This window comes from Phragmites australis, chromosome 17 (genome assembly GCF_958298935.1).
Source record: "Phragmites australis chromosome 17, lpPhrAust1.1, whole genome shotgun sequence".
Taxonomy (NCBI): domain Eukaryota; kingdom Viridiplantae; phylum Streptophyta; class Magnoliopsida; order Poales; family Poaceae; genus Phragmites; species Phragmites australis.
Genome location: NC_084937.1, coordinates 21,255,423 through 21,275,836, shown reverse-complemented (window position 1 = coordinate 21,275,836; position 20,414 = coordinate 21,255,423). Strand labels below are relative to the sequence as shown.

The 20,414-nt window shown below is 43.6% G+C and overlaps 2 protein-coding genes across 2 annotated transcripts; one reads left to right on the top strand and one right to left on the bottom strand.

The window, feature by feature from the left end:
• The first annotated feature begins 11,588 nt into the window (after positions 1–11,588).
• LOC133897227 (BTB/POZ domain-containing protein NPY1-like) lies at positions 11,589–16,833 on the top strand. The gene is made up of 4 exons (XM_062337872.1): positions 11,589–11,977; positions 14,022–14,091; positions 14,607–15,776; positions 15,944–16,833. Exons 1-4 carry the CDS (start codon positions 11,916–11,918, stop codon positions 16,493–16,495), a joined length of 1,854 nt encoding a protein of 617 aa, XP_062193856.1. The 5' UTR covers positions 11,589–11,915; the 3' UTR covers positions 16,496–16,833.
• Positions 16,834–17,085: 252 nt separating this feature from the next.
• LOC133897229 (ubiquitin-NEDD8-like protein RUB1) lies at positions 17,086–19,272 on the bottom strand. Its single transcript, XM_062337873.1, has 3 exons — positions 19,057–19,272; positions 17,546–17,805; positions 17,086–17,351 (listed from the first exon to the last, which is right to left on the bottom strand). Exons 1-3 carry the CDS (start codon positions 19,147–19,149, stop codon positions 17,243–17,245), a joined length of 462 nt encoding a protein of 153 aa, XP_062193857.1. The 5' UTR covers positions 19,150–19,272; the 3' UTR covers positions 17,086–17,242.
• Between the last annotated feature and the right edge of the window lie 1,142 nt (positions 19,273–20,414).

Here is a 20,414-nt window from a genome sequence, read left to right as displayed (position 1 = left end):
ACACTCGCGTGCGAGCGAAACATGGGCATGCACTAGCAAGCGTGACAAGTGAGTCGTACTCGCATAATTCCACTACACCAGCGAGAGATGGTTTCGAATCTTGATCTAAACTTACTGAAGCTTTATGCATGGTGTCTCGTCACTAAAAACTATAGAGTACACACCCCTTGCTTATTGACTCCATATATCGATCGCCCATGCATGCATGCACGCATGCATTCAGCATGCTCCCATGTTACACCCCATCAACGAAACCCAAATGCATGCATACACAGCACGAACTGCACATATATATCATCCCTCTCTTCGCACTCAGATACCTCGATCGATCTGCATGCATTAGAGTATCAGCATCTAATCGTACGACCTTTTCGCAAAGCCTGACCGGCGCAGATTTGTTTAGCCACAAAGTTCACCGGCCCGTCGTTTGACCAAGATTCTCTCCCCCACTAAACAAACCCCCGGCTCGAATCGATCTGACGCGCGTGCAGGCGTAGCGCCGTGCGCGTGCGTGCGTAGCGCACGGATGATGCGTGGACCGTAAGATGCAAGCATGATCCTCACCGTCACCAACCATGTCGATTGCCGGCCGTCGACGGCGAGAAATGGAGCGTCGCCGAAAGGCGGTGGCGGGCAGCGGTGCAGTGACAGGAGTTTGATCAAAATTTCAATGGGGCCCAAAGAACAGAGTAGCTTCAAAAATATTTAAGTACTAAACCATTAAACTAATATATATCATAATTTATAGCCATCAATACAATATATTGAAATTTCTCATATTTTGTTCACAATGCATATTCAAGTGAGATTAATATATTATAATACATAGAAACAACTCCGTGTTGTGTTGGATTTAGTGGTGAGAGAACAAATTGAGAGGAGAGGGCAACCAGGAAGTTAATCTAGCGCGGGATTCGATAGTAAGGGAGCTAGAAGGTCAATTCAGGTATTGAGGATCTCGATTTGGTGGTCTAGTGAAGGTGAAGAGTATGGACGTTATCTGGTCTTGGAGACTTGGAGTGGAGCTCAAGGACAGTAAGAGTTCAGAGAGGAACAGAGCCAAGAGAGTAACGTTGCATACCTTTATTTATTTTATTTTATTTTTTGCAAAAGGCTTAGGGCGATGGCCTATGTTGGCCTGCCCTAAGCTCTGTTCCTGCATGGGCGAATCCGCAAAGGAGGGTATCCCAAATGCATCTGAAAAGCCTCCATTAATTTTTGACATGTAAGAGAAAGAAAAGACTATGCTATATAAAAATCATCATTATTGGTTTTGGAATCGATAGAGATTAAGTGGTAGTGGTACTCGGTAGTTACGAACTAGCAGGGATAGTCGGTCCCAAATATGATATTTTTTAGATTGATTTTTTTTTTACACTTGACGAATGAACACTCACGGCTTTTGTGACTTGTGACAAACCCTCTATGACTTTTGTGGGAGTCGAAACCATAGATAGCAAATTACGCACCCAAGCAATATGTGGGAGTCGAACCTGTGACCTTACTCTTCGTGCGAAGCTTATTTACCATCTCCCCTCGTAGTTTTAGTTGATGGCTATAGGGTAATTTGTTCTTTTGACCGATTCGTGCACTATTTGGTAAACACAACCATACATCTTGCATACGGAGTCCGATTTTAATGTTCGATCTCTACTTTCGAAGCTAACAAAGAGACGCATCTAAAAAAATACGGTGTGTACACCGGTACCTTTCTTAACCCCAAAGAAAGCTCATAATAACGTTGACAAAATCTCTGATGTTTTTGTCGAAAACTGACATTCTCCAATTTGTATGAAATTTTTTAGAGACATAGTGCTACATCTGAAAGTCAGTGTTGTATAGACATTTCATCAATCTGAGTTACCAAACTAGCGACAAAAATCTTTCAAGTTGCACTTTTCAACTTTGTGACCCTGGGTGTGACTTTTTCAATCCTGTCTATAGTATTACACCAGATCCGATAATTTACTTTATGGTTCAGTGTGTGGTTTTTTCTTCCATGGTTTTGTAGAGTGAGTTTCTGAGATTCAAAAAGAGAGTTTTTGACTATAGAACTGCGACCTCACCCCTCACACGAAGCTTCTTTACTATCTCACCTCACAGTTTTAGTTGATGATTATGGGGTACTTTATTCTTTTGACTTTTCCTGCACAAATCTTTAGATGATTCTTTGGATATTTATATTGCTTCAAATAGTAAAGTTATCAAATATAAGTTTTAGATCTTGTAGAGAGCTACAATTTTCATATAACTTTATCTCCATCAGACTCTGTATGAAAAAATTATATATTTTCAAAAATAAACTACATTTTATTGTCACTCCCCGTTAATATAACAAGTCGGCAGTGATAATACTTCCATTATTACTGCCGGTTCATAGCTAAAAATGACAGTAATAATCAAGTATCATTGTCGGTTTTTTAATTAAATAAGTAATAATACTTAATTATCAGTGTTGGTTTTTGCCAGATGAATTATTATTGTTGGTTTTTTTTTTTGTAAAAACCAATATTAATACTTTATCACTAGTGGTTATTTCTGAACTGACATTGAAAGAGGAGCATGAATGACTTTTTCTATAATAATGAGGGGAGGAGAATGAAAAAAAGGAGAGGACAGTCCCCTATTTGGTGATCATCCACCACTGGTGACGGACGTGATATTATGACCGTGTGGCAGTGAGCAAATAGGATAATTGTGGGTAGTAATCGGCCGCTCCTTGGCCGGCTTTCTGCCCGTGGTTGCATTGTTGACGCCGGCAGAGCCATCGTACACTAGCAAGGAGATGAGAATAGAGAATAGAGATGAGAATTAGATTGATTTGTATATTGATTGCCTTTCAACGTGAAGATCCAATTGACTTATATAGCTAGCCTAATATAATCTGACTCCAATACTAACCGACTCGTAATCTAAACAAACTCCTAATATGTCAAAAGAAGATAACCTAATTAGAAACCAACTCTAAAACTTGTAAACTAATCTGTGTCGGATACTCTGGTAGTACGCCATTGATACTGGTGTCCAATCATGACATCTCTCCCCTCCTTGGGAAATAACTTGTCCTCGAGCTGAAAATTGGGATAGCACTTCTTGAAAGCGTCCACATCTTCCCAAGTTGCCTCGCTAGCATCTTGGCCTTGCCATCGCACTAGAACTTGCCAAATGCCTCAAGCAAGACGACTTCGAATAATAAGAGCTGGTGTCGGTAAGGCTCGACCATGTAGAATTGGTGGCAAGAGAGGGATTTCTTGCAGTGGTTGGCCATGAAACTTCTTGAGCACGCTCACATGAAAAACATCATGAATCTTGGCACCGGCTGGCAAGCGGAGATGATATGCCACCTCACCAATACGCGCAAGAATTTGAAAAGGGCCATAGAAACATGGAGCTAGCTTGCCCTTGGAGGTCTGTATCGACGCAGCTGGCCGATGAAGCTGTTTTAGCCATACCCAATCGCCAACACCAAAGGCCACAGCTGCGCGCTTAGCATTGTAATATTATTTAGCATGTTCCTTTGCCTCAAGAAGATGTTCCCTAACATCTGTTAGAAATTCATCGCGTTTCAACAAGGACTGTTCCACGACTGGGACTTTAGCTTCTCCCTTATCATAGGCACACAATGTTAGAGGTGAACGACCATACACACTCTGAAAGGGAGTTCACGAAGACTAGAATGATAAGTCGTATTATAAAAATACTCATCCCAAGGAAGCCATCAGAGCCACTGCTTCAGCTGATCCCCCGACAAACAACGTAAATACATGACAATTACTTTGTTAGCTGCCTCCTATTGACCATCACTCTAAGGATGAAATGCAGAACTCATGTGCAATCAAGTACGGGAGAGACGAAAGAGCTCTTTCCACATATTACTTGTGAATATAGGATCTCAATCACTAATAATCAACTCTGGTAAGCCATGCAAGTGCACCACCTCATCAAAGAATGCCTTGGCCATAGAAGTTGCAGTGTAAGGGTGCCCCAGAGGAATAAAGTGAGCAAATTTGGAGAAACGATCGACCACATTTAAAATAACAGACTCGTTTTTGATCCGCGGTAAACCTTCCACAAAATCCATGGCAATGTCACTTCATACTTGAGTTGGAACAGGCAGAGGTTGCAGCAGTCTAGCCAGCTGAAGATGGTCTGTTTTATTATGTTGACAAACTGCACAATCTCTCACAAAGTCCTACACCAACTTCTTATCTCCCGGAATTTGGAAATCAGCACGAAGACGATGAAGAGTTCGCTAGACACTTTCATGACCTGTGGAGTGCGCCTGCTCCAACAACTGAAGTATGAACAAGGAGTGGGCCAGCACAAAAATATGGTGACCAATTGTGACCAGACCATCATGGACCTCCCAAGCCGGTCCCTTCTTCCCTGCCAAAACATCCTCATGAAGATGCTAAAAATCCGGGTCAGTAGCCAATTTGCAACAAAGATCATCCCAGAGTATGAACATTGGCGCTGATAGAGCGCACGCCTCTAGATTCTCGGTGTTGCAGCGCGAGAGCACATCTGCCACTATGTTTGTAACACCTGGTTTATATCCCACTTCAAAATCTAATCCCAACAGCTTACTAATCCAAGGATGTTGAGGAATTGTAGAAAGTCGCTGGTCAAGGAGAAATTTCAAGCTGTAGTGATATGTTTTTACCACAAAGTGACGACCCCAGAGATACTGCCTCCAATGCCTGATGACATGCGCCAGACCGAGGAGTTCACGCTCATAAGTGGCCAGGTCGGTGTGACGTGGTGCCAAAACTTTGCTAAAGAATGCCACTAGACCTATTCCTTGATGAAGCACAACTCCTATGCCCTATCCTGAAGCATCGCATTCAACCACAAAATTGCGATAAAAATCAGGTAGCCGCAACACCGGAGCAGAAGAATGCGCGCGTTTGAGCACGAGAAAGGCCTGGGAGGCGTCCTCTATCCAGGCGAACATGTCCTTCTTCAGTAGTTGCATCATGGGAGCAGCGATAGTCCCGTAATTATGCATAAAATGGCGATAGTAGCCAGCCAAGCCCAGAAAACCACAAAGCGCCCAAATTGATTTTGGCTCTAGCCACTCAGACACCGCGTGAACCTTCTGGCTCTCCATGGCCACACCGTCCGTGGTCACCACATGCCCGAGATAAGACACCGATGAGACTCCAAATAGACACTTGGACTTCTTCAAAACCAATTTATGGTGATGCAACATCTCCAGAACAACTCGGACATGGCGGAGATGATCAGCCAAGGACAAACTGTAGATTAATATATCATCAAAGAAGACAAGGACGAAGTGACGAAGATACCGTAAAAGAATATCATTCATGAGCGCTTCGAACGTTGTCGGCGCATTCGTCAGACCGAACGACATCACCAAAAACTCATAATGGCCCTGATGCGTGTGGAACACTGTCTTTTCCACATCAGCGGCGTGCATACGAACTTGATGATAGCCACTACAAAGATCTAGCTTAGTGAAATAGCAAGCTCCACACAGCTCGTCCAATAGCTCCTCGACCACTGGCATTGGAAATTTATCCTTGATTGTTATTGCATTGAGTGCGCGATAATCGACATAGAAACGCCACGAACCATCTCGTTTCTTGACCAAAAGAACTGGTGATGAGAATGTTGAGGTGCTTAGGCGTATGAGGCCCTGGTTGAGCATGTCGGCACATTGACGTTCCAGTTCATCCTTCTGAAGTTGAGGGTACCTATAAGGGCGCACTGCTACCGGCATCGCCCTAGCTTGAAGATGGATGCGGTGATCATGTACACGCGTCGGTGGCAACCCAGAAAGTTCACCGAACAAAGCGTTAAGTTCAGCCAACAGCCGCTCCAGTATGTTGTCATCGTGATGAATGGCAAAGGTTATTGGTGGCATCCCCGACACCCCGCGCCATGTCACACGTTGGCTGTGAAGGATGCAAGAGATGGTCAGCTTGTTGAAGTCCCACAAGATTGGCCCGAGTGCACGCAGCCAATGTGTGTCAAGGATCAGATCGCAGCCCCTGAGAAGCACAACAAAATAGTCCAGCATGAACACCTCCTGTCCCACGCAGATTGATAAGGCCCGACAAACACCTGTAGTGCGCAATTGGTCGCCATTCGCCACGGTGACGCGCATACCTGCATGAACGTGTTGTAGCTACAAGCCGAGACATGTTGCCATCTCGTTGCTGATAAAATTGCAGGACGAGCCTGAGTCCACAAGGGCAAGGAGAGCGTGATCCCACAAAAACCCGCAGGCGGACCGTGTCCGAGGACTGAACGCCTGCCAACGCATAGAGGGGGATGTGAGGTTCTTCCGAAGCTTCATGATCCTCCCCGTCGTCCCGTCCACTGTGGTGTCGTCAAGTTCAATGTAGAAAAGGTGAGCACACCGATGGCTACGCGTGAACTTCTCATCACAATTGAAACAAAGGCCTAAACGACAATGTTCAACCATCTTAGATGGCGTGAGACGCTTGATTGAGTGCTCTATCTGGGCGCTCTCACCGATTGTTGTGGTTGTTGACGCTCTCACGTGCTGCCTTCTTCTCGTATGCACACGCTAAACTCATGGTATGCTTGAGATTTGTGGGTTCTTGGAGCTCTACATCGATGCAAACATTGTCAGCAAGGCTAGACGTGAAGAGTTGTTTCTCCTGATTCTCCGTCAAAGGATCGGCGTGACTGAGCAGAGCCAGCAAGCGACATTGGTAGTTGTTAACTGAGCCGGTCCTGCGGAGGAGATGAAGTTCTCCCAATGGATTGCTTCGGATTGGTGGCCCAAAGCGTGTATTGCAGAGATCTCAAAACTCTGCCCACAACGGCTCACCGCGGGAGTGTTCTAGATGGGTGTACCAAAGATGAGCATCGCCATCCATATTGAACGATGCTAACCACACCTTATGCCGTTCTTCCGTCCGCTGGCCACGAAAGAACATATCGCAATGATTAAGCCACAGTAGGGGATACTCTTTGCCATCATATTTTGGAAATTCCAACTTGAAAAACTTGGGTATGCTGCTAGCGACACCGTCTACTTCGTCGTCAAAATTGTGGTGTGAGTACTGCGATCGCTCCACGAACAGCTGCTTGGATAGGAGGTCATTGCCGTGGTGCACCTTACCATTGTGCTGCAGGATGCCAGGACCACCGAGGATGGGTATACTAGCTAGTGGTATCCTTCTGATGGCCGATGCAGCCATGGTCTTGATGGCATCGGTGTCGTCTTGTTTAGAGATAACATCCGATTGAATCGTGTCACTCGGCTCCTCCGTGCCCTTGGCTTTCTCCAACCGCGTCAATCGATCCATGACGCCGTTCAACGCCTTAGTGACATCGTTCAGGGTGGATTGGATGGCGGTGAAGTCGGTTTGGAACTCGTTGCGCAGGAGGTCCTCCTGTTCCGCGAGGAGCCTTTTGAACAACTTGTGATCGGGCCCATATCCCATGGATGCAGACACTATCTTTGATACCAAGTTGTTACAATCGTGTGGCAGTGAGCGAATAGGATAATTGTGGGTAGTCACCGGCTGCTCCTTGGCCGGCTTCCTGTCCGTGGTTGCATTGTTGACGCCGATAGAGCTGTCATACACTAGCAGGGGATGAGAATAGAATTAGAGATGAGAACTAGATTGATTTGTATATTGATTGCCTTTCAACGTGAAGATACAACTGACTTATATAGCCAGCCTAATATAATCCGACTCCGATACTAACCAACTTGTAATCTAACAAACTCCTAATATGTCAAAAGAAGATAACCGAATTAGAAAATAACTCTGAAACTTGTAAACTAATCTGTGTCAGATACACTGCTAGTACACCATTGATACCGGCGTCTGACCATGACACGTGACATCTATACCGATCGACGTCGGGCGACTTGACATGGGCTAAGGGCCGGCTGATACAGATAAAATATCATTAAGCACACAAATCATGCTACTTTTCGTTGCTAGCCAGTACTAATCTTTTGGTTAACTTTGTTGTTTTCAGATGATCCTCCCTATCTTTTCAAAGCCTGATCAATGTGCTCTCCATCGGGGCTTCTCAGTTGAGCTAATCGAGTAAGGTGAAATGAACAAATCGGGGCTTCGATCGATCAATCGATCTGCACGTACGCTCTCTAGGGTATAGGCTCATAGAAGCCTTTTGCTAGCTGATGCGGTGAGTTCTATAACACAGTGATTTAAGCAAAAATATATTGCTTGTCCTTAAAGGTAAGGTTGAAAGAGATTGATGATCCCTTTTACGTTTCCTCGTAACTTTGTTATCAAGAAGAGGCAAAAACTGAGAGACGTATCAGTACTGGTTGAAAAATAGTTTTACTATCGGTTTTTCAACTGGCACTTTTTACTCGATAGTGATAATCGACTACTATCAGTGCCTGTTGACCATCCGATAGTGTTACCATTTAAAAAAGAGAGAAAATTAGCACCAGAGCTGCTCCGACTTCCGGCTTCCACTAAATGCTTAGTTGTGCTATCAAGTCGGTTGGGATAAGTGTTAATTTGATTAATGGTCTATGTAACATGAACCGATTTAGGTAATCTTTTATAGCAACATGGAACATAAGGATCTAGACATGTTGGTTTGGTTAGTATGGTTGCTGTGTGCGCATTGGACGATATGCAAGTACCTGCTTTAGATCCTAAGGACCGGTTCATGGACATATAACCTGGCATAACAGTACAACTACAAGGCTTATATGGTACGGCCTGGCCGATTAATTGGATGTACTCCTTATTCTGTACACACCAGTGGACGGTTGAGTGGCACAAGAGGAGACCTCTGCAGTGAATGGAATCTCTGTTAGCAGTGAAACATTAGTGGGTGTTTACTGATTTGGAGACACTTTGCAAAGGCCTTGTAGTGATCTCTTGGCGCACACCTCGGAAGTGTGTAAGGTACCGATGGGTACCGGTAAAAGAGTTGATCACGACTCGTGGGTAAAGTGTACAGACTCTATAAAGTATAAAACTGATCGATCAGCCATGCTCATGGTTAAGAGAGGGCTTGGACTTCTTCATGATTAGTGAGGATCTTGGATGGTTGATTTTGGGTAGTCGAGTGGTAGTACCCCGATGAGTAGGTAACCGGATATAGGATATCTAGTGAGTCTGGTAGTCGGATGGAATCTGATGAGTTATTCCTTTAATGTTAGTATCATCACACATAGTAAATAGGATTGCAAAGTCATTTTTTAGTGCTAGATTAGGATGGCATAGCTGCAGTAAACCTGAGTCAAGCATTTATTGCCTTAAGCTTTTATGTCATGTTTTCCCACACTTGCTGAGTACTTCATGTACTCACGCTTGTATTCTCCAAACCTCTTGATGCTGCTCAGAAGATGAGGACTTCGAGGACATCTCGGCCGATGGAGTTGAGTTCTAGGTGAATGAAGTTTTCGACCTGAAGACTATGTTCTAGGCTGGCGCTCCCCCGAACAATGCTTGTGGATGGATGGAATACCGCTACCACTAAAAGTTATCTTAGTGTTTTCTTTAAGACCTACGGGTATTTTTGTAATGAATCTTATCGTTATATAATGACATTGTTATGTTATCACTTATGAAGTCACCGTATGCATGAAATTTGATCATGACATACATGCGAAATACATCTAGTTTATTCTTTTGAAACCGGGTATAACAACCGCCTATTCGCAACCCTTCCTGGTGGAAGGCGTGCAAGCCCCTCTAGCTCTGGCGATGCTGCAAGGCTTGTCCCATCGCTCCCACGCCTGCGTCATCCTGTCACCTGCCTTGTCCCGTCCCCACGCTCCGCCTGCACACCTGCAAAACCACCTGCCATACTTGTCAGGCCATCCTGTAGCATTAATGCTACAGGATGTGACACGACAACACTGAGCTGATCACATCTCTGTTGGCCCGGAAGAAAGAACTAGGGAAAAAACACTTAAGTGAAAAGCATTTAATGAGAATATACTAGTTTAGCAAGAGCTGATCGTGGGATTTTCTTCTGCGGGAAGGAACCTGGTGGTGGGAGCGCTGACTAGATGCATGGTGGGCTCTGTTTCAGAAAAAATCTTCTAGCAGCCGGAGTCACTTGTAGTGAAATTATAGAATAAAGGACCCTATTCTATACACCAATAATTTCCATATCCCACGTATCTCTTAAACTGAATTAACTCTCTTCTTTTTAATAATATCGACACCACCTGTATCGTCCTTTAAAAAAAATACGGAGATAGAGGATATTGCTGCAGTGTACTACGGCTGCGTTTGGGAGCGTTTGTCCCACCCGTTTCTCTCCAGAAATGGTAGAATATATCGCTGCAAACGCATCATCTCGCGATCGTTCCTAACCAGAAACGTTCCGTTTCTCTGATTTTGCACTGCGCAAGGGGAAAAAAGACCGAGGCCAGCGTTCTGTTCGCCAGTGCCGCCATGCCTGGAACCTCCGCTGGCCGGTTCTCCTGCAGTGATCGACCGGATCTGGCACGGGTCTCGCCGCTTCTCTCGCTCCCCAACCCATTTTTGCTGTTTCGCACGACCAGCAGCTGCTCCCCTCGGCGGAGGCGAGCTCCACCAGAGCAGCAATGGTGGCTTTGCTCTTTTTATTTTTCCCTGTGTGCGTGGACAAAGAAGAAGAAATGATGTACAGGTGTGGCTTGGCATGGTACTCCTATATAACTGCTAGGTGCACACTTCTAGGCTACTCATGAGCACATTCCAGTAGTTTTTCGATGGCAAAAAATTTCTAGAAAAATATATAATTTACTAGGGGCACTTAGGATTATACTTACACACAAAGGTACATTGGTCATTTCAACTACTATCATCTCAAAATCCACGGTAGGAGCCAAACACTTTCACAAAATGATTATAATTTATTAGAGAATTTACTTGAAGAATCTTTTATAAAGTGATTCTAATTCATTAGAGAAATATTTACCTGAAGAATTTTGTTGCTATCAAAAAAATTTGTAACCCTGCCAAACACACCTTATGTCACTGCTCGTTATGTCTGCCACTAGGGATACAAATGGATACCTAATTTGTAATTCTGTGTCAGCACTTAGTTCATTTTTTGTTAACTTAATCGGATGGCGATAAATCTTTAATTTATTTTTTTATTTTAGATCGACCTAAGCATCTACAAAATACAACCTTCCTACTGGTCCAAGTTCGGAAGAGAGAAGAAAAAGGTCACTCCTCAGGGCGCCGCACACGGAACGCGACCTCTGGTGTGGTGTGGTGTGCAGTGCTGACGCTCGTGCTGCACCCAGCCTCTTCCTCTGAACACACTCTCGCGCAAAGAGTCACGGATGACACAGCCGACCGACCCCCACCTCGCGCACCCTGAAATGCTACTCTATTAATAAAGCTGTGACGAATACAATGCCCAAAGGCGCTTAAATTAAGAGGGCGATTAACCCAGCTAATCGTGGTGTAAGCGCCCCAATATATAACACCACACAGAATGGCTGGTGAGTCCTGAGAATTCGAGATCGTTGAAGTGAGGAAAAAGAGGAGCACAGAGCTGCAGAGGGAGGGAGAAAAAGGCTACGCCACAGTGTAGAGAGGGAGGAAGGGAAAGAGAGAGATACCCGTATTGGGAGGAGGGCGGCTTTGGCAGGCGGAGGCCAGAGAGCAGCAGAGGAGAGGAGAGAGAGAGTTGGGTGGAGAGGGAGGGAGAGAGAGGAGTTAATAGTATCCCATCGTTCACACGCCACGGCATCATTGACGCCTCCAGTCCTCGTCGCCGTCGTCCTCCTCCCTCCACGTTTAATCCCCTCACCAACCGCTTCTTCCTTCCTTGGTGGTAGCAGCAGCAGCACAGCACTGCTAGCTGGTTGCTTCCCGCTGCTTTCTCGTGGTGCGGTGCATGGGAACACGGCTCTGAGAGAGAAGGAAGAGAGATAGAGAGGGGCCGGCCGGGGAGGGGGAAGGACGAAGATGAAGTTCATGAAGCTGGGCTCCAAGCCGGACGCCTTCCAGTCCGATGGCGCCAACGTCCGGTGAGCAAACCTTTTCTTTCTTTTAGACTCTGTTCTCTGGCAACCAACGCTGCTAGCTAGGATCACTGATTCTTGGGCTCATGTCAAAATCTGTGCTTTTCTTTCTGCGCCGTTCGAGTCTTTGGTGCGAGGTGTCCAATAGGAACGTTGTGCAGCTCGTGCTCGTGCTCGTGCTTTTAGGATTTCTTCTTGAACTCCGGCGGGGGTTACTGATGCAACAGTGTTCCCTCTCGATTGGGTGCCGTCAAAATATCATCTTTTTCATCTTTTGGAGGGGTTCCTTTCCAGGAAATTTTTTATATTCAACTTGCTAGGTTGTCTGTGTTTAGATAGTTTTCTGACATAGCGAAGGTGGCGGGTGCGAACATGGGGATTGCTTGAAACTAGCGTTTCTTGCATCGTGTTCTTATTTGGACTGTCTTGGTTTCAGAATAACCGACTCTTTTGTCCTTTCGTGGCTCGTTCCTTGATTTGGACGTGACATTGTACTTGGATTTTGGTTACAAGCCCCTGTTTGATTGTTAGTACCAAATTTGTTCGTTCTTTCCTTTTCCTACAAAAAATGGTCATTACATCTGAAGTCGCCGTTTGAGTTGACTATGGATTCTTGGGACGCGCTAAGCTGTATTCTTTCTTCTTTTTTTCCCTTACTGGTTTCTGCTATTTTTTGGTCTCGGAGTATTCTCTGCATTCTGTTATCTGTTGAATGCTGCGGTTTTCTGAACTATATCCATCAAAGAATCAACTTTTTTTCTTCCCTTCTGATATTTCGGCTGGCATTCCTTGTTTCTCTTGGGATTAATTGTTTGTGTCCATCTCCTTGTCGCGATACTACTTGCTAGCTGTTAAGCGATTCATTTTACAGTGATGGGCAATCATCTGATTAAAAAATTACTCTTGTCGAGATGCGGTTCATCATTGGTTCACTGAACTGAAGCCAAAGTTCATTGCAATATTCTTCAATTTTTCTTGGGTTTCTTGGTATCCGTTAGTGCTGTGCTTGTGTTTGAATAGATTGTTCTAGGCTATTTCCTGGCTAGAAAGCATGGCTTTGTTGTGGCCTTTTTAATCTGAACTTGTACTTGCTTTCTCTCCTCTTTGTGGCTAGTGCAGAACAGATCTGAGGGTTCGGAGCATTATGCCTTACTGTGCTATTATTATATTGGTAGATACCACTATGTCTTGCTGTTTGATTTGGGCAACTTGGTAAAGTTAGCTGGGTTAATTTATTGTTAAGGAAAGTAGAAAACGATGGTCATCTCACCATCTTCCTAATCATTGATCTGTGTTCACTTTACCTTCAGTTAAATAATCTGCCGTAAGTTGCTTCATCACGACTTGTCTTTTGAAACAATCCAGTATTTTTGTACCACTGAATCACTGATGAGTGCAAAGTGCCAGTAGTAAGTGGCATAAAGCAGAATGTGATTCGGGATCTTGCAGCGATATGCTTTAGTAGTCGGTTAACCACATGAAGAAATTACAAGCAATCTAGATGCTCCTTAAAAGAGAGAAATGGATAGTGTTAAGGTCAAGCGAACATGAGAGATTTTTTATTGTAGTGGCTGACCCATTGCATACGTGCCCTGTTTACCAACTCTAGTGGTGCCTTTGTCCTGATTTTCTTTGCTGAACTGGAATAACTGGAAAGCGACCTGTACAGTCTAGTAAACAGCTACCGCATGTTTGCCTCCATTATTGATCGATAGTGCAGGTCTTTGACGGATCTTTATAACCGAAGATAAGCTTGATGTGTATTGTTGTTGACGGTATTTTTTGAGAGAGCGACTACATTTGTCCGACACGCAATTGACTATGGAGTCTTAATCTGAGATGGCTCTTAGGCTCATAAAGTTTTTGCATCGATCTGAGGTTTTAAGCGACTGATGTTAGTAATTTGAAATGAACTCGCCATCAGAATGATAAGTGGTTAGAGAAACTATTTGTCTTCCCAAAATATTTATCTTTTTCCTGACTATTACAAAAACATATGTGTATTATTCTGCAATATGTTTTGCTTACAATTTGTTGCTGATGCATGCAGATATGTGGTCTCTGACCTTGCAACAGATGTTGTCGTGCATGTTGAGGAAGTGAAATTTTACTTACACAAGGTCAGTGCCCTAGTATTTTCCACGATTGCACTGATGTATAACAGTATCTGTTTAGAATAACAACGAAGGTGGTCTAAGTAGGTACTGTTACAAGATACATATTTAGGTATTTCCTGAGGCCTATGTTTAAATTTGAGGGTTTATCTGTCATACTTTAAGAATAGGACACGCTCAACATTTATGTTAGCTTATGATTTTTGTTGAGTCTCTTTCATATCTACTGGATACTGCTTCAGATTCCTTTTTTTACCGACACGACATTTGTTATATTTCTGTGGGAGTTGTTCAACTGAAAAAACTAATGAAGGAAAAATCTTTGGTATTGTGGGACTAAATAGTCCAACCATCAATGTCTGCATCTTATCTGCATTTCTCTTACGTTTCACTTTGGATATTTTTACCTCCTTGTTGAATATAATTCATATGTGTAACAATATATGATTAGTGGTTGCCTTTTATTACAAACATGACTAAAAGTCTGAAACTATTATGTTTGATATGGTTGTCATATACAGTTTCCCCTTCTGTCCAAGAGCAGCAAGCTTCAAAGATTAGTTCTTAAGGCCACTGAGGTGGGGACTGATGAGTTTCACATCCATGACCTTCCTGGGGGAGCAGAAATATTTGAAATATGTGCAAAGTTCTGCTATGGGATGGTTGTCACCCTCAGTCCGCACAATGTTGTCGCAACAAGATGCGCAGCGGAGTACCTTGAAATGACTGAAGATATGGAAAAGGGAAACTTGATATTTAAAATCGAGGTCTTTATAAATTCTAGCATCCTTCGTAGCTGGAAAGATTCCATCATTGTTCTACAGAGCACAAAGGCACTGTTACCTTGGTCTGAAGAGCTGAAGGTTGTGGGTAGATGTATCGATGCCATTGCTTCAAAGACATCTGTGGATCCTGCCAATGTAACCTGGTCATACAGTCATAATAGCAAGAAAGGAGTAGCTTGTGCTGAAATAGTCGAGTCAACAAGAAAAACATCAATAGCTCCCAAAGACTGGTGGGTTGAGGACTTGTGTGAATTGGCTGTTGACCTCTATAAGAGAGTTATGGTTGCTATCAAATCTAAGGGGAGAATGTCACCTGAATTGATAGGAGAGGCCCTTAAATCCTATGCAGTTAGATGGCTGCCAGATTCCTACGATGCTTTGGTGTCTGAGGATTACATGAGAAGGAATCAATGTTTGGTCGAAACGATAATATGGTTGTTGCCGTCTGATAAGAGCTCGGGTTGTTCTTGCAGATTTCTCTTGAAACTGTTGAAAGTTGCTATATTAGTTGGAGCTGGGGAGCATGTGAAAGAAGAACTTATGAGAAGGGTTAGTTTCCAGTTGCACAAAGCTACTGTTAAGGATCTCTTATTACCTGCTACTTCACCTAATGATGGTTCATATGATGTCCGGTTGGTCCATAATCTTGTCCAGAGATTTATTGCGAGAACCGCATTGTCTCATAATGGTGATTTTGTCGAGAAATCTGATGAAAAGATGATTGAGCTTAACTTTGAACAAGAATCCACTTTGTCGTTAGGAGAACTTGTTGATGGCTATCTGTCTGAAGTAGCTTCAGATCCAGACCTTTCATTGTCTACGTTTGTTGAACTAGCGACAGCCATGCCAGAAGCAGCTAGACCTGTTCATGACAGCCTGTACAATGCAGTTGATGCATATCTCAAGGTATGTTCAAAAATCGAAACACTTCATGTACCTAGATATATGCTTAATGGTTTATATTATACATTGCTTGGTTGTTGGTAGTATGAATGCCTTACAAGTCTTGTGTATAGTACTCAGCTTCTATAAATGTGAGAACTAAACCTTATCATTTGCTTCTTTCTAATCAGGAACATCCAGACATAAGTAAAGCTGAAAAGAAGAAGATTTGCAGTCTGATAGATGTCAAGAAGCTCTCCATAGATGCATCTATGCATGCCACACAAAACGACCGCCTGCCTCTCCGGTTGGTGGTGCAGGTCCTCTTCTTCCAGCAGCTGAGGGCAGGCTCAGACAAAGAACTTGCTCTGACCGATGATGGAGCACATGCTTGTGCAAGGCCTATGCAGGATCAATGTGACCCTTGCGAAACACGGATACCGAGGCATCCAAACTCGCTGAATAAGCAGGTGACAAACCTGAGCGCAAGGGAAAGCGAACACCGGATCAGCGAGCACAGGGGCAGGAGAAACAGCTTCAAGGACCAACTCGGAGGTCTCCTGCTGCAGTCGCGGTCCAGGAGGATATTCGACAAGCTGTGGAGCAGCAAGGGGCAGGGAGAAAACGGCAAAGGTTCGGAGACGTCTGGCAGCTCGCAGAGCCCGCCATTGTCGGCGAAGCCTGTGGAAGTGAAGCCCTCTCCTCTTCCCCCTCTTAGGAACAGGAGGTACTCTGTTTCATAGGGCCCTTCTCACTTTTTTGCTCTCCTAGTTTAGCTCTGGGTTAGGTTGTACAGAAGAAGGAAGGTAAACAGCTGCTGCTCATCCTTTTTTGTTTGCTCCTTGCTCTATCAATGAAGAGGAAGCAGATCAAGATGCCGTTCTCTATGTAAAATCATCCACGCTGTAGCTTTACTGTAGGGTAATTTCAACTGGAGCAAAAATTTGCCAGGATCTTCTTTCTTGAAAATGTTTCTTAAGTGAGCAACTAAAGGTAAAGAAGTAGACGATATCTGTGTTTAAACACATACTGCTGTTTAGATCAGAACACTGGATTGCGAAAGACAAATGGATTTCATGTTGCCAAAAGTTTCATTTGTGATATCTGGCATCTCAAATCTTATATATGATCCGAGCAAATCAACAAACCTGCAGCTATGACTGAAATCAACAGACCATTCAATACTTGACATATCAGGTTTCATCTCCTGTTATTTCATTAACAACCTTTCCGCAATCATTCCTAGCGGACGCAACATATCCAGACTACGAAAATTGGTGAATACCACAAAAGATTCAGATAATAACAGTGGGTAAAAGCTGAGAGATAAATCTGGAGCAATTCCGTCAAATCATCAGATTATAACAAGGAAGACAGTCCCTTCCACTGGGCAAAGCGAATATGTTATTATCTCTTTGCAAGTTCCACACCACCAGGTCGACTTTTTGCAGCTAACATAACAGATTTATCTGACTAGTTCATTAGCTTTACTAGTAGCCACCCCTCAGAGCAAGGACAAGATGGAGGACAGAGCCGCCTTCGATGTTGTAGTCCTTTGCAGTCTTGTCATCAGCAAGCTGCTTACCAGCATAGATGAGCCTGCAAGGAGAAAAAAATTGGCTTAATTAGTCTGGATGATCCAAAACAACTAGGGATATTACTTGATATGAAGTATCATTACATATATTCGACGATGATAACTGATTTCAAGCAGAATATAGATGCATTTGAGAACACGGGGTAACAGTTGTGTCATCCAAAACCAATATGTGTATGCTTTACAGTATGCATACCTTTGCTGCACGGGAGGAATTCCTTCTTTCTCTTCAACACGCTCCTTGATCCTATCGATTGTGTCAGTGGGTTCGATGTCAATTTCAATCTCTTTGCCAGTGAGAGTCTTAACCTTGATCATAGTGCCACCCCTGAGCCTGAGGACCAAGTGAAGAGTTGACTCCTTTTGAATGTTGTAGTCAGCCAGGGTGCGTCCATCCTCCAGCTGCTTGCCAGCGAATATCAAACGCTGTTGATCCGGAGGAATTCCTTCCTTGTCCTGTGACAGTGAACAAATTAATATGTCAGCTTTTCAGTATCCAATTGCCAGATGTATTGGCCACCACGTTGCATTAGATATGGCTATTTTCCGAATGAAAAATTAGGAGCATGAATCTGGACGCACTAGGAAAAAATTATATGAACCAATGATCTAAATCTCAATGTGCAAGGATAATGACTGGACACAAACTTTTCCAATAGAAAATGATTGGATAAAAGACACGAAATTTCTAGGGAAAAAGAATACAGACAATACAGAGACCTGAACTTGAATGAAGGCAAAAAGACAGGAAATTTCTAGGGAAATCAACTAAAGGATACCTACATAAAATGAACCAGGAAAAAAAGAGGCTTATACATTTGACCATTATCTTTGGAAATATTCAACTCTATCATAGGCAGCATATCAAGATGACCACTCTATCTAGTAAGTAATACAAAACTATGCGTGAAATTAGTAAAGGCATCTATTCTTTTAGAAGATAACAAAACATCTAAATCCCAATAAAACAAGAGAATATATTCTTCCTCCAGTCGTATCGGATTTCATAAACATTGCTGTGACTTGAGCACAAGTAACTAAACTATTAACTACACAACTTGCTGTTGCTTTAGCTTTACTCACATCAGCGGCATATTTTTATGAAGGTCTTAGCAAAAAAAGGATTGAGTCATTTCGAGAAATATATCAAACCGACCAAACTCGGTTAAATGAATCTTAATAATTTCAGAAGGAGCGACTGGCATTATTGTTTGGGTGCAAATCTAGCTGTGCTTAAGGTTTACCCTTTTTTGGTATATCAAAATTTTAAAATTTCAGGGGCAACTGAAATTATCATAACAAAATTATATATGGAACCGAACATTATTATACAGCTTTGTTTGTTTAAGCAGTCAAACACGAAACCTGAGAGCGACTATGCCATATGTATGAGCACTCTCGTTCCCACGAGCAATCCAAACCTCACCAGATAATTTCCCCGTAATAAACCTAGACCTAAATCTGATCGACCGATCCAAGAAACGCCGGATGAACTCAACCAGAGCCCTAACAAAAACGCGCATAGATAAACAACTAGGGTAAACTTAAACCATCGAACCAGCAGCGCGGATAGATCGATCGAATCCTCAACCCGGCGCGGAGCTAGCGCACGGCCTCCACACACCAACTCATCGGGGAGCAGCCAGGAAACAGCCTACCAAGGATCCTGAGCAAGAAGCGGAAGTCGGGGGGGGGGGGGGTGCGCACCTGGATTTTGGCCTTGACGTTGTCGATGGTGTCGCTGCTCTCCACCTCGAGGGTGATGGTCTTTCCCGTCAGGGTCTTCACGAAGATCTGCATCTTCTCCTCTCCGCTATGGGTCGAGAGGCTCGACTCTCGAGAGCGCCGAACTCGAAATGCGTGAGAACGAAGCGGAAGGAGAAAAAAAAACCTTCTTTTTTCTTTTCTTGAGTTTCTACTCGGGTTGGGCGGATTTATAGGAGTGTAGCGGCGCTCCGCTACTCCGATATTACAGGTATATAATGATTAAGGACGATATTAAAGGATATTATAGAGTTTATTACAATAAGTATTCGTAGATATAATTAAATAAATTTTCATAACACAACAGAAATAACGCAAAAACAGACATATGCCCTTTAAGCAACTTAAGTGTAGACGAAATCAGCTTCTCTATTCTTTATCTTCTCCTTCAACAAAGTCGACATCTAGATCATCTAGATAAATAAGATACTCAACAAGTCCTACTTGAAGGGAAGACATTAGATGCATATAGGTAAATCAAGTATAAGGCTGTAGAGTCTTTAGGTTTTGCAGAAAGCTAGTTTTTGACGCAAGATTTAATTTGCAAAGACTATCTTAAAAGTATTTATGAGGGTAACATATAAGTCGACCTTATAGGGGTTGCTTTTGGGAGATACTTTCATCCCACCAGTTCTCACACTTTTTTTCGATGAACACACAATCCAAGATACTCAAGGCACATAGCAAACCCCTTCTTTTCGAAAACACGAGCACACTGCCCACTCACACATCAAGGAGGTACTCACGCCGAAAAGTTAATCATTGTGATCGAACCATAGTATGTCCTTGACCGAGGACACGGCTATCCGGATAGGTTTAACACTCTGCAGAGGTTGTACACTTTACCCACAAGATATGCACAGACTCTTACCTTAGCAACTGATGGAGCTGCCATAACGAGAGGCAACAACCTCACAACATAGTCACAATATCTACCCATGGGGTACTAAGATACCAGGGACCTTGGAAGATCCACGGGAAGGACCACTTTGCAATCCCAATGCTCTGACATAACCTTAACAATATCATCAGCCGGACCTTGGGCTACGTAACACCCAAGTCTTCTCCTAGTCTCTATTACCACTACCGGCATTCGGGTGGGTACCGAATTAAGTTGGAGGGGTTAGGTCAAGTCCTGCCTATTCAGACTATGTGGTTGTATGAATGGATACTAGGTAGGATGTCACAGCGAACCAGTCCTTATACAACCGAGGCAAGTGTCTCCCAGCAAGAACACCACAAAGATGAATCTTGCTCCAAGGTAGTTCCCACCTTTGTGGGGTACCTTACTCACCCTCGTC

Coding starts and splice junctions, on each gene's coding strand:
- LOC133897227 (XM_062337872.1), top strand. CDS start 11,916: ATGAAGTTCATGAAGCTGGGCTCCAAGCCGGACGCCTTCCAGTCCGAT. Junction 11,978..14,021: donor TCCGATGGCGCCAACGTCCG/GTGAGCAAACCT, acceptor TGATGCATGCAG/ATATGTGGTCTCTGACCTTG. Junction 15,777..15,943: donor CAGTTGATGCATATCTCAAG/GTATGTTCAAAA, acceptor CTTTCTAATCAG/GAACATCCAGACATAAGTAA.
- LOC133897229 (XM_062337873.1), bottom strand. CDS start 19,149: ATGCAGATCTTCGTGAAGACCCTGACGGGAAAGACCATCACCCTCGAG. Junction 17,806..19,056: donor ACGTCAAGGCCAAAATCCAG/GTGCGCACCCCC, acceptor TCACTGTCACAG/GACAAGGAAGGAATTCCTCC. Junction 17,352..17,545: donor ATTCCTCCCGTGCAGCAAAG/GTATGCATACTG, acceptor TTCTCCTTGCAG/GCTCATCTATGCTGGTAAGC.